The following is a 14,130-nucleotide window of genomic DNA, read 5'->3' on the forward strand; positions in this document are numbered from 1 at the left end:
GTAATAACTCAAGAATGCATGGTATGTCAGAAGATAAATAGAAAAGTAATGAGGAAATTACCTCAAAGAATTGGCAAAAAGGCCATTTCAACATGTACAGACAGACTTTACAGAATTACTACAAGTACAGAGAAATAAGTATTTACTGGTGATAATAGATCATCTAACTCATTGGGTGGAGGCATACCCAACCACAAGAGCAACAGCCAAGACTGTAAGTAAAATCTTATTAGAACAAATCATACCCTGATATGGAATGATTAATACTATTGACTCTGATAGAGGTCCTCATTTTACCACCAAGATATTACAACAAATAACAGAGGCCTTAAATATCATCTGGAGATTTCATACCCCATGGAGACCTCAAAGTTCTGGAAGAGTAGAGAGAATGAACCAGACTCTTACGATAACTCTCACAAAATTAACAGAAGAAACAAAAATGAATTGGTTAAGATGTCTCCCTCTGGCATTACTGAGAATAAGGACTAAACCAAGGGCAGATATAGGGATTTCTCCATATGAGATGATGTTTGGCTTACCATTCTTAACTACTCCAGGTAATATGGGAACATATGAAGAAGGAGAATTAGGCATGAGAAAATATATAAAGACTATAACCTGCAGTTTAGAGGAGCTAAGGAACAAGGGACACCTTCCTCAAACTACTCCTATTGATTTTAAAATCCACAAATTCCAGCCTGGTGACTGGGTGTTAATTAAGACCTGGAAAGAACAACCACTAATTCCAAAATGGGAAGGTCCATTTCAAGTTTTACTCATTATAGAAACAGCCATTAGGATGAACAAGGATGGACACGTCACCAGAGTAAGAGGGCCGTTTTCTGCTCCTGAGAGATGATCTCCCACTACAGATAAGTTAAAGAAGACATCAGGAACACCATGAGAACCACATAAACTATAAGTTATAATAAGAACTCTGTTAAATTTGTTATAAGATATTTAATTGAAAAGTTTTTAACATTCTTTTAATTTAAGGAAATGGTATTTATATATGGAAGTGAGATTATATGAATTATCAAAAACATGTTTTAATCTCTGGTATTCCCTGTTACAGATCCTGTGATCTGAGAAGCAATAGAGCATTCTCCCACGCACCTAGCAATCTGGCCTTAAAAGAAAGAAAGAACAGGTTGATACAAAAGGGGAAGTAGACTCCTGCAACAGTAACTGGTAAGAACAGCACAAGTAGTAAGAAAAGAGAAGAGAAGGGGGGGCAAGACCGGATCAGGATATACTCTTGCCAAACAGAGTCGCTGATCCTCTGCGGAGGGGAGCCATGAATGGGAGAGTAGCCTGTACCGGACCCCCAGTTCTATTGATCCTCCTACTTATCAGCATCAATAAGGGGGAGATACAATCATGTGAAAATGCTATCATCCTCTGTACGCAGGAGAGTCTTGGACTGCCGTCCTCAGAACACACTCGAATCCGAGTCCCAATTGTATCAACTTTTTTTTATTGTTAACCACCTGTATAGAGGACGGCAAAGTCTATTGGCTATTTGAAAATATAGGGAATTTTTAAACAGAAATTGTTGGGGGAATGCCCTATGAAAGAAAAATGGATCTGTTCAGAAAGGAAACGTTCAGAAAGAAAACTGATTAAAAGGAGAAGTAAGACATGCAGCTTATGGACCAGATTTACCAGACACTTAGACAACTACACACGATTGAAGAGGAAATATGTTAAAGAACTGATTAAAAGACTGGTTAAGAAACCAATTAAATAACTGTCAAGAGACTGTTAAGAGGTTGATGCAGGCTAAAGCCCGATCAAAGTTTTAGACGGGGGAGTTGTTATAGGTAAAAGTTAAGTTATGTTAAAATTAGGGTAAGTTCAATTGTATTGTATTAATTATGTTATATTAATTGTATTATGTTAAGGGGGGGACTGATTAGAACATTCTAGGAGAAGGGTCCAGGATTTGGTAGAACAGTGGTCCGGCGGGGCAAGGCGACGTCGAAAGGGATTGGATGGAAGACCTGACCGATCCTTCGAAGCCCTGCAGAAACAATTGGCCCAGAATGAACGGCGTTAAAGACCAATGAGAAGCCTGGAAATGGACCAATCGTCATGCAGATCCAAAATGGACCAATCCTGGACTCAAAGGGGGCTATAAATGGGGGAAGTTCAGTTGGGTCGGGGTTTTGATTTTTGGATGCTTGTTTCCTGGGGAGAACCCAGTGCACTTAGGGGTAGTGCACTGTTCTGGTTTTTGGCTCGCTGTATGGGTGACTGGGCTTATCCTGGGTACTCCATTCCCTGCAGCTATTTTAATAAACGAGAACCTCTTTCTCCAGAGAAAGTTTGGCCTCGTTCAAATTCGTAACAGTAGTGCTGCAAACATCAAGTATTGAAAGACAATGCACGAATGAGACTACGGAAAGTAATACCTCAGTCTCAGAAGCTGTCTGTGAAACACCATGATGGCAGACAATTGCCAGCTGAGGGCTGGCTGGAGGCAGCAGCTTTACCCAGCTTGTCATGAGCAGCGGCTTGTTCAAGCCACTGTCAGCCTGTGCTTGAACTAACCCAGCAGAGAGAGCCTGAAATTTAAGTGTAGCCTGGAAGCCAGGGAGGAGTGCCCATCTCATATGAGAATATCCTCAATTTCTGAAGTCTGACACACTGTCCCATCCCAGATTCCATTCTGTCTAGGAACTTGAAAAGAAAAGGAAAAGCTGAGCCTTTGTTATCTCTTAGTTTTGCATGTTACACTTAGTAAAACCATAAACATTTTTTAAAAAAATCTCAACATTCCTCACTATCCAACTCCCTCTCAATGCACAATGTAAAATAAACAACTATAACCAGCTACATGTTCCCAGAGTTTCTCTGGCCAAAATCACATTTTTAAAATCTGAAATTTCCCTTTTCTTTCACACAGTAAATGTCACACTCGGTCTGTACTCAGACTGTGGCATTTAAAAGTTAACAGCATACAAGTAATACCAACTACTTAATGAACTAGAATACAATCAATCACAGCTTTAAATGTCCTGAATTTTGTCATATAAACCTACAACATCACCAACTATTGTGTGACTCACAGCAGCCTTGACAAAAACGTGAAATAGAATTGGTAGTTTTACAAACCATTCAGTAAAATAAAACCACTTATTGAAGTGGCCACTTCATATAATGTCATTTTCATCACTGCAGATAACATAAATGAAACCAATTAATTCACTTCCTACGTCTGGTTCTCTCTTCAACTTAAAAGTTGAAGTGATAAAAGACATAATGCATTTTGCCTGAAACTTAAAAACAGAGGCTCTCACAATTACTAAAATACTGCATTAAAAAATGTCAACATCCTGCCCATTGCCCTCTTGAGCTTTAAGATTTATTATCACTCATAACTTACTGATCGTTTCAAATTTTTTTGAAATGTTAACAAAAATTGTACATGTAGGCAGGTATGACAAAGGTATTTTAGTAGGAAAATCTCAGATATTTAGCTGAAACAATACAATAGGATTATACACTCATAGTGTAAATGTGTTTATTGTATATTTATAGTCAATTGTATATTTATACTCATAATGCAGCATTTCAGTTTCTTAATGTAGATCAATTGAAAAACTGATATGTGATCCATGAATAAGGCAGAGGAAAAATACTGTGATTTTAAATTAAATAATGTAATCAAGATGTCTACAAGGAATGGTAGAAGTAAATTGGTTGCAGAATCAAATGCCCACAGAACAAAAATATCCAACTATGTTGTATTAGGTCTTTTCATGGGTATAGTATGATTGGTTTTCCTTCCCTCCAAAAAACATATAAAAACATGTTCAAAATCTTTTTTTATATTGCTTTTCATATTCTATCCTTCTTATGAGATAGATATGGATATCAGAGTACATTCTACTCTACAAAGTGATCCCTAATATTAAGTGATGAATAATACAGCAGCTTTTTATCTGTCTTATTTTATACCTGGGTAAATATCACAAGCAGACCCTGGGGAGTGTCCCATGGTATTATCTACAGCATCCTGTGGTGACAGGGCTGGCTGGAGGGGCTGGATTGCAAGGCAGTCATTCAGGATGTCCTGGCCAATCTCTGAGCTTGATCTCAACTGAAAAACGAGATAAAAAAGGAGAAATTATAACAAAAGATGGACATGTACAAAAGAAAGGAAATAATCACAAAAATCCTTAAGACAGTGAAAAATTAAAATGAAGAAATGTTGAGGTTAGAGAAAGAAATAGAGCACAATCAGAAACCTTCCCTTTTAAATCATCATTAATACCATCCTTTCAATCTAGCAGGCACTTTTTGAATCTGAGGAAGAAAACACTTCCAGATGCTTAACAAGACTGTACTTAGTACAAGCACTACTTGTACAGGTAGGATCTTGAACAGAAGGACTTCAGTGCTCTTTTGTCACACACTGCAAAAGAGAGGAGTGCCCCGGTTAATGGGTATTGAAGATTTATCAAATGTCTGGCATGCTTGTACCAGCAGAGGGGTACTATAATGGATACAAATAGTTTCATGCTGGTTTCATGCTGGAAGTGAGTGACTGGGAACAACCACTTAGGAGAGGTAATATATGGGCAAGTGGAAATAGGACCACTTCAATATGGACTAAAGTTTTCTTGAGACACCATTCTTAAACAGACTAGGACTATATTTGTTTCACATTACTGCAGAACTGAGAGAGCTCTGTCATGGCTGCAGCACCCTAAGAAGGATGGTGTGGCTGTAATGCTAAACTGCATGCTGAGGTTTAGGACAGATTATGGATGCTACTGCAGGCTGCTGGGACTGATGCCTGTCCTGATCTGCTGCCTGATGTTAATGTTATATATATAAAAATTTGCCTGTTCCTTTAAGTCATTTTGTTGATGTTTTAATTTAAAAGCCTGGAAAATGAAGGTTTGTGCTTACAAGCATGTGGGCTACTGCAGTGGCTGAGATGCCCATAAATATCCTGCCATGTTATCCAGGTTTGTGCAGCATGATGGAAAGAACCCTGACCTAGTGCATTTGAATGTGCTGCACCTTCCCAAGAAGAAAATCTCACAGAGGCCACTGAGCCTTCTCCTCTCTTGTTTGGTGCCATGGGGGATGAGCAGGTAACAGTTAACTAGAAGATAGCCTAGCACCTCTAAACAACTCCTAAAGGGAGGAGGAAGAGGAACCAAAAGACAAATTTCTGCACATACTATACTCAGAAATTAATCACAGAACAGTTTTCATTTGGAAGAACCAAGTCCCACTGCCCCTGCCACAGGCAGAGGCACCTTCCACTAGATCAGGCTGTTCAGAGCACCAACCAACCTTGAACACCCCAGGGACAGGCAAATGAAATAAGAGGAAATGATTCTTAACGCAACCATAAAAAGACCCATTGCCACAAGATGACCCTTGTGCCACAAAATGCTGATAAACACTAAAATTACTTTTGGTAACATGCACTACTGTAAAACCATGGCAACTGAGTGGAGAGCTGGTCTTGCACCTCCTAAACACCCAATCCTGTAGCTGGAGATACTACATAGCCTGTGATACCTATGCACACACTCTGCATGCTGGAGATTTCTTCTCTTAAAAACTTAACCAGCCAGTATAGCTGGTGCACTACCTTCGTGAGGCACATTTGCTATTCTAGAACTGTAGGAAGGGGGAGAATGGATGAGGAAGAGGGAGAAGGGAAGAAATACCCTGGCAAATGATTTTGTTTATTATCCATATTTACAGTCTTGTTGTAAGCAGAAATAGTTCTCCCACTTTGATACATGTCATTTTCTGCTGTTATCCAGTAATTGGGCTAGGTTTCCTGCTATCACTAGTAACATGGCTTTTTCATGAAACTCAGTGCTTGTGAAATTAAATGTCAAATATATCCTCATTCAAATCCTTACGCTCCATTATCATTAAGCCTTATGTGAATTTAAATTTCTATGGAATCTAAAGTGAATATAATATAAAAAAATCTGACTTCTATAAAAGAATCAGGATTCTATAATACAGAATACACAATCACAGAAGAAGCCTGTGTAAAGTTGTCTGAATTTTTTAAGAAACAGATAAATTTTCTATATCAGATGGCACTCACTGATAAAACAGTGAGAAAAACAAGAAAATGAGAGTTAAGTATTTACACATTAGTTACAAGAATTAAGTAATTCTTTAAAATATGCAACCAGCTATTTTACAGATTTTTCTAATTTGCACTGTTCAGGAATCTTGTATTTGCATATCCTTTGATATTTAGAACAAAAAAAACATATGATAGGTGTGATTATGAATATGCTTCATACGAAAAGAATAGCTTGAGAAATCCTAAACCAGAAAACATAGTTCAGTAACTTCAAAACCTGCCTGTACATATTCAGCTTAACTTGATTAATTCTTCAGCAAAGTCTAGACACTGTCAGTCATTCAAATATGCCAGTTATCTCATCAAATCATAGCATTTTAAGTCTTGCTTACATAAACGTGTGCTTAATATACATGCATGCTGTGCCCCGAGTAAAGTATTTACATATGTAAGTGAGACATTAGTTATAGTCTATTTATTTTTACGCAGGTTAAGATGTGTGTCTGCCATGTCTAAAACTAGCAAACCCTCCCTCCCCACTAAATACTGGTATGTTTCATTGACAGGAATTTTTTACACTAACTGTAATCATTCTATAGATATGGTTTTGTTTTTTGTATAAAGACAAGGAGGAATTTCTGCTATTTACACAGTTTGTGTATTAAGTTTACTAATGTCGAGTTCAAAGTAGGTAGTTTTTACTCATTTTCGTTGTCTGTAATTTAAGCTGCCATTGTGAGAGCAAAGCACAACCTGTCTACACGGGGCCACATTGTACTAGCTTTTCTGTAGGAGTACCTGTAATTTAATATTTCCTTGTATAGTTAGAGTAAAATTATGTCCTACTAGTATCATGGCATTGAGAGTACACAGATGTCACCACTAGAAAAATTCAGGTTTATGAAGCGATGCTGTAAGACAGTATTTACTCATATTATGGTTTTTCTTGCTGAATACAGATCATCCTTTTACTCACAAAGATCAGCTTCAAGGTCCAGCACTTCCTTGCACAGTACTGAATCTTTCTGACAACAGACAATGACGTGGAATCAATAAAAATTGTCCTAATTCTTGCCTCTGCGGACTACAGACATCTTGGGGCAATGAAGCAATGCGACAGAAGGGATTCTCTGTACTCTTTGTTTTCAGGGAGTCATCTGTGCAAGACTTCTAAAGAGAAACACTCTGCTAATTGTCTACCATGGCTTTCAGATATGCCTCTGTGTGTGCGTGTGTGTGTGTGCTACTTTCCCCTGCCTTTAGATCCCATTTCAATTAAACACTTGGCCAGAAAAAACAATAAAAATCAAGTTCAACTAGCCCACCTGCACAGTAGTGATGTTAGGTTCTATACAAGAAATAAGTACTTTTGCTACTCTCAAAGTTTTACTATATTGAACATTTGAGTTCAATATAAAAATGATTTCCATCTTCATGTTCTAGCGTAGATCAGGAAAACACATAAAAAATGTTTTTCAGTGTCTTGGATTAAAAATCAAAAAGACCTGGAACCTACACAATTAGGTAACCTTGGCAAATTTCAAGTCAATAAGAAATTCTGATTTTAAAGCAATATTATAAGAGGAAAACACTGTTGCATTAAGATTGATAACATTAAAATGAATCCTGCTTTATATATATATATATTTCTATATATATATAATATATTGAAAAGAGAGTTTTCTTTTGATTGGTGTTATTCTAATTTGAGGACTATTTTGCATTAAATCATTACTAAGACAATACAGACTACCAAGAAGACCACCTTAAGGGAAAAATTTCAGCTGGGACAGATCTGAAAGGAAACATCTAATTAAAAAAAACCCCTGAAAATCTTACTTTAAAAAAGGGAAGTACAGTTAGAGTGAGTGCAGTGGCATTTTTCTAAAATAAACAAAAAAACCACAGTCCAGTTGAAAATAGAAAAGCAGTCATACAGACGTTTGAACACATACACACACACACACACACATACACACAAAAATACACACACACATACAAACGAACACACACAAACACACACATATATTACATCTCTTCCTGTCCCACATCAGGATGTATCAAATCTGAAATGTTATACAAATTATATCTATGGCCCTTTTTATTTCATCCTCTTCTTCAGGCAGTTCCAAGAGGCTTGTAGCTGATTTTAATGTGAACATCAGTCTAATAGCTGACCAGTTCAATTCAAAAAGCAGGAAAAAACCTACTGTTTTGTGCTAGGCTGATTTGGGTATATAGCTATTATACGATATTGCTAAGCCTCCATTTTTCCAAGTAAATGCAACCTGACAAAGAAAACACTTCTACTGCAAAATTATTTGCTTTCTTGTTCTGAAGATACATCTGTTTGGCAAATTTTCACTTCATGAGAGGAAAAATGTGTAAAAGAAACAGATACTTATCCACCAGGCGCTTCATTTAGCACAAACATACTTTTCTCCTTATCACAGATTACCAAAAATTGCCATGGTAATCTGTAGATTAATAATGTCAACAATTGTTTATACAGAAAGAGGTTTTCAGATTTCATTTGTAATTTTTTTTCTTTAACTGCAGCATCCTTTACATAACACTGGCCTTCACTTTAAATATTTAGTTCTGTATTTATCTCCACCTGAACCTAAATGTATGCATGTACCAGGTCATACATGAAAATTGTCTCTTCAAAATAATCTCTTGAAGAGAGTCTAGGACTAGAACTGAAAAACTCTACTACTCTACTATCAAGAGGTCAAAATCATTAGCCTTCAGCCATATATGACTTCTACTTTTGCAAAAATTCCTCAAGGCATCCCTGTACATTTTCATTGTCTGTGAATTGTCTGTTTAGTGTGCTACATGGCATGATAGCAGCCAGACAGGAATTTTCTAACATGGTTTTGACTATTAGAGAGCAGGCATTCATTAGTGCAGTGTGCTGGTCACTCAGGGGATCCTTCCTCCAGCTGAGTGTCCTGAGCATTACATAAACAGAGTGTTTATTTTACACACCAGTCACACATTCTTCAGCTATCCCACTGGCCAGATGTTTATGTATTACTTTATTTTACATAGTTGTACCCCTTATCAGAAGTCCTTATAGGTTCTGTGGGACCTTCTTTGGCAGTTTTCAACGCCCCGCGTCCTTTTTATGTGGCTCGACCCCCTTTTTCATGTAAGTGCAATATCATTGTTTTGCATAACTTCTGCTTCGTCAGCAGAGCTCAGCTGGCATCCTGATTGCATTTTGTGTGGCTTCTGTTTGCCTAAATTACATCCTTCATCTATTTCTCCAAGGCTGTGCTGTTCTATTCTCCTTATCAGAGTAAAATGGTGCTCTGTTCTGCTGTCTTTATCAGGCGAGACAATGATGTGAAGTGCTAGTTAGGCTAGCACTGCTAACTTTCCGAGTTTCTACTGTCTCTGATTTACTGTGGGGCACTTCTGTGTCAGGTTGGGTTTTTTGTTGTTAAAGCCATAATTCAGCCCTCCTCAAATGGACCTTGCAAATGAGGCCAATACATGGCTGCTTCGGGAGCAGTACTGAGGGCTCCAAAATCAGCACCTGCCAGTGCAGCTGCCCAAATCCAGATCCAGCAGTGTGAAATCACAGAGATCTCATCCTGGAACAGGAACCCTCGTTGAGGACAGTACTAAAGACTTGAAGGGTATATGTGCTGGTATCAGGGTGCTGAACTGCAACCTCCTAGGCATCCTATGCACAGTTTAAATCTTGCTTGCTCAGACCCTGGTGTTGCTTAAGGAGCATAATGAACAGGGCAGTGCATTCAAAGCCCAGACTGAAGTTTGATAGGCTAATGAGAATCATAGAATCATTCAGGTTGAAAATTACCAGTATGATCACCAAGTCCAAGTGTACACCCAGCACTGCCAAGCCCACCCATGGAGTCTCTCTACCAGAAGAGAGAAAGATTCCTGCTCTATCAAGACCATGTTCATGCATAAAGTGTTGCAAGGAAGTGAAGACAAAGAAATAGAGAAGAGGATATTGTTTGATATCAAAAATGGACCTGAAGAACATGAAATGCTATGAGCATGAAATTGTTTACAGAATTTTGAGACAATCTGGGTTGGTTTCCTTTTTTCTGCCATGGGTGTTAATGTAATAAGAGTGACAGCATTTATTCTTTCTCTATCATGCACTTTTCAACATGTCACACTACCAGAGCTCACAGGAGTATAAGGTCAGGACAGAAACCAAATGCAGGAAGGAATCAGTATACGGAATAACAAATATTAACCAATAAGTAAAATGAACCAACAATCTCCCTGTTATAAAACAGCCACAGCTGTGAGAACACCATGAAAACCACTGGGGGATTTCAACTTTTCCTTCTCCCTGGTGAGCAAAGTTCTAAATGTAGTGCTGGCAAAGCATATTGCCCACAATGGGTGTTCCTTGAGAAGCACGCCTTGCACATCCCACCTCAGCACACTCCGCTGCCGCTGCAGGGCGGTCAGCCACAGCCAGTGGTGCACGGCTTTCAGAGCCTGTCTTCCTGTGTCTCACTGACCACGCTCAAAAGAACTCGTCACTCCTACTCTCAACAGTTTTCCAGCAAATTGTATGATTAAATTCCTTAAACACTGCTGCCCATTCATAATCTCTTTTTGCAAACATGCCTTTCATGAAAAATTGCTGAACACCATGGTGTCTGATTTATATTTCATTCTGAAGACAGGAAGGAAAGGGATTGAAGTTGGGGATTAAAACACTTACTCCTTACTGCATTTTCTTCTGCAGAATAGTTTCTTGGTTGCCATGGGCACTGCTCACTGACCCTGTGGCCCTGAATACACTTCTTTTTGCATTGGTGACATCTTTTAACTGAACGTCATAGAGAACAAATGAGGGAAAATATCCTTATTTTCAACTGCTGTCAAAGCAAGAAAATAGGTTTGCTTCTCTTTCAACCCATTCTCCCGTTTGCAGTTTAAACAGTGAAATCTGAACAAAGAGTCTGAATAAGATCAAGCAAAAACAGAAAGACGCAGAATCCGCTTATCTCATATGGTAGTATGTTTGCTCCCCGTGAGGAAGGTGTTCACAAACAGAGCAGCTCTTCCAGATTAATATAGTCACATAATGGAGACTGTCACTGGTAATTAGCTTAGTGCCTGAATAACCTGAAACACCAGTGGTGTAATGCTCTAACCCTCCTTGGCTCCCACCTTCCTCATCAATTAAACATTCTGAGTTAGAAAAATATTTTAAAAAATAATTTCATTCATATAAGAAACACAATAAGCACCGTGTTTCTTGAGCTGCAAAAAAGCTTAGTTCAAATACTGAGAAAGAAAGGAAAGAAAAAACTGGAAAGCTGTCATTAAATTAACAAACAAAGGATACTAGCTAAAAAAAAATCCCCAGACACTGTTTTCTTCTTGTGTAATTCACAAAATCTAAAGGCTAGTATAAAATTTTGTTTTTTCTAGAATCTTAAAGCAAACTGGTAGCTTCGTCACTTGTGTGGTAAAATCAATATGTAGTCACAATAAAAACCCTGTTTCTATTTTACTGTAAAAGAATTAAAAAGGAGAGGGGAGGGGAGGGGAGGGGAGGGGAGGGGAGAAAGAGACTTCATAGGAGCTTTCCAGTATCTGAAGGGGGCCTACAGGGAAGCTGGAGAGGGATGCTCTTTCAGGAACTGTATTGATAGGCAAGGGTGACTGGCTTAAAATTGAAACAAAGTAGGTTTAAATTAAATGTCAGGAAGAAATTCTTTATTGTGAGGGTGGTGAGACATTGGAACAGGTTGCCCAGAGAAGCTGTAGACGCCCCATCCCTGGAAGAGTTCAGGATGGGGCTTTGAGCAACCTGGTCTAGAGGGAGGTGTCCCTGCCCATGGCAGAGCCCTGAAATTAGATCTTAAGGCCCCTTCCAAGCCAAACCATTCTATATTCTATATACATTATGTGTTACAGGGCTCTAAGAGAGAAGAAGTGAACTTCTGGAAAAGGAATATAAAATAACTAGGCTTCAGAAGAATTAAATTATTAAGATCTGCCTCTAAAGGTGAGGATTTTATATTCCCTTTTTGCCAATATAGAGGTTGCACAGTGAGAGAAGAGGACTATCTATAACATCTTTATAAGCAAGGTGTAAAGGCCCCTCAGTTCAGATGGGAACCCTCATCAAGATCAGCAGAGACCACTCGGAAAGGGAATGCCACTGATTTCTTTGGCCAGATGATTTAAATCCTTATCCCATTGCTTTGAGTGTGCTCCACACCTAGTATGGACTGTCTGCTCTACTACTAGCCTCTACCACAGTGTGAAGTAGGAGTGGATATGGCTGAGGTGTCATACTGCCTGCTTCATCTCAGCAGTGCAGTCTATCACCATTTTTCTTATTGTAATCAGGAATAGCACTCCGAAAACTTCCTACCATTGCTAGCCCATCAATCTTGGAAGAGCAATAAATGCAACAGTGAAGAAATAATGCATAAATAGCACCAGGATTAGAGATATTCTGATTGCCTTCTGTGCTTTATTCCTGCACAGCAAAATAACATCAGAAAAAACTTCCTTCCAGTTGGATATCATAGGAACAAATGATGGTAGCACCCATCTTGATTGGTGATTGGGATAATGCTTTCCTAACTTCTCAAGACTGTCTGTTCAGACATCATTTTACATTTACTGACCAATCTGTGTGAAAAAGAAAGATTACCAGGAAGAAATAAATCAATCTAGAAGCCCTGCACATAGCTCTTATCTCCTTCAGTTTCATCACTCCCTCCATTCCTTAGTGATTTGGTACATGTACCATGGAAACTACAATTTTTAAAAATCTCGATCGTGTCTAGATAATTTTCAGAAATATCCTTTGGACTGCCTTTCCTGAAGCTATGCCTCTATGATATTTTATTTCTGGCAGAGAGAGTACAAAAATTTTTGTTCCAGAAAAAAACTCAAGAGAAATAAACATAATTCCTGTGTTAGGCTAAAAGTAATAGTGACATAGGAGTATAACTGAGTATCTGCTGATGTGCTAACTTATCTGGTCAGTTGAAGCCTTGCATGGGTTCCTCCAGATCCATTTAAATGATCTAAGATGGTACAGGTTTACAGGACAGACAACTTTTAAGGACAGTTGTCAGGAAAGCATTCAGTACCTCAAAGCCTGTCTAAGTAATATATCTGACCCATAAATAATTTAAATAAAAGGACCAAGACATGATCTGGTCAATTAGAACTGCTAAGAAATCAAAAGCTGGTCAGCTGAATGAGGATATTATTTGGTATAAATCATCCTTCAATTCAAAGTCCAGACTAAGACTTTTGCATTCCCTTCAGCTGGTCTTGTTTATGTCAACTGTTATGTCAACAAATTATCTCTTCCTTTTTTCACAAAGATGGAGCTAACTAGTCATATCTTTAATTATTTCACTTTCTTTTAATTACATAGAATCAATCTTTTAAATCTGTGTCAGTTTTGGGTTTTTTTGGCAGGACAGATAGACTTAAAGTACTGTTATATATGACAACAGTTATTCACTGGTATAGATAAAATTAAAACTATCCAAAAGCATAGCCACTGTATTGTTCACTTGAGAAGGTCAATGTTACTAAATTGATCTTGTCTTTGCCAAACAGCTGCACAAATTCAGAACTTTTTGTCATTTTTAAATTATCTCTTATCTGTTTGAAAATGCACTTTTTAAAAAGAGAGAACCTTTAAGAAAGGCAATGGACATTGCAGATATTCATGACAAGATCTACAAAGCCAGTGGGGAGTCCATTACTTTCCATTCACAGTGGGAATTGCACTCCAATATTTGAAAGTGAATTAAATATTTTCTTTAGATTTATAAACACAAATTTCTTCAGCATGACTGCTACAGAAGTAGCAAATTACTTTTCCTGGTATACTTGAATGGAAAAGACAATGATCCCATACTTGTACAAAGCTGAGTGCTATCTTACACAACAAATAGACCTTCATGAAGACCATAACAGTGGTATTGACCTTCTATACAGGCTTCAAACCCCTGGGTCTCTCCTACAAAGAAGGCTGAGGGAGCTGGGTCTGTTTGCCTTGAGAA

General features: G+C 38.1%; 1 protein-coding gene across 1 annotated transcript in view; it reads right to left on the minus strand.

Moving 5' to 3' along the window:
* GLIS3 (GLIS family zinc finger 3) overlaps positions 1 to 14,130 on the minus strand; it is a 125,702-nt gene that overhangs the window by 30,440 nt on the left and 81,132 nt on the right. The window contains exon 5 of the mRNA XM_031060771.1: positions 3,967 to 4,108. Within this exon, the coding sequence (XP_030916631.1) occupies positions 3,967 to 4,108 (142 nt within the window). The remainder of the gene's footprint in view (positions 1 to 3,966; positions 4,109 to 14,130) is intronic.

Source organism: Geospiza fortis, unplaced genomic scaffold (assembly GCF_000277835.1).
Source record: "Geospiza fortis unplaced genomic scaffold, GeoFor_1.0 scaffold491, whole genome shotgun sequence".
Taxonomy (NCBI): Eukaryota; Metazoa; Chordata; class Aves; order Passeriformes; family Thraupidae; genus Geospiza; species Geospiza fortis.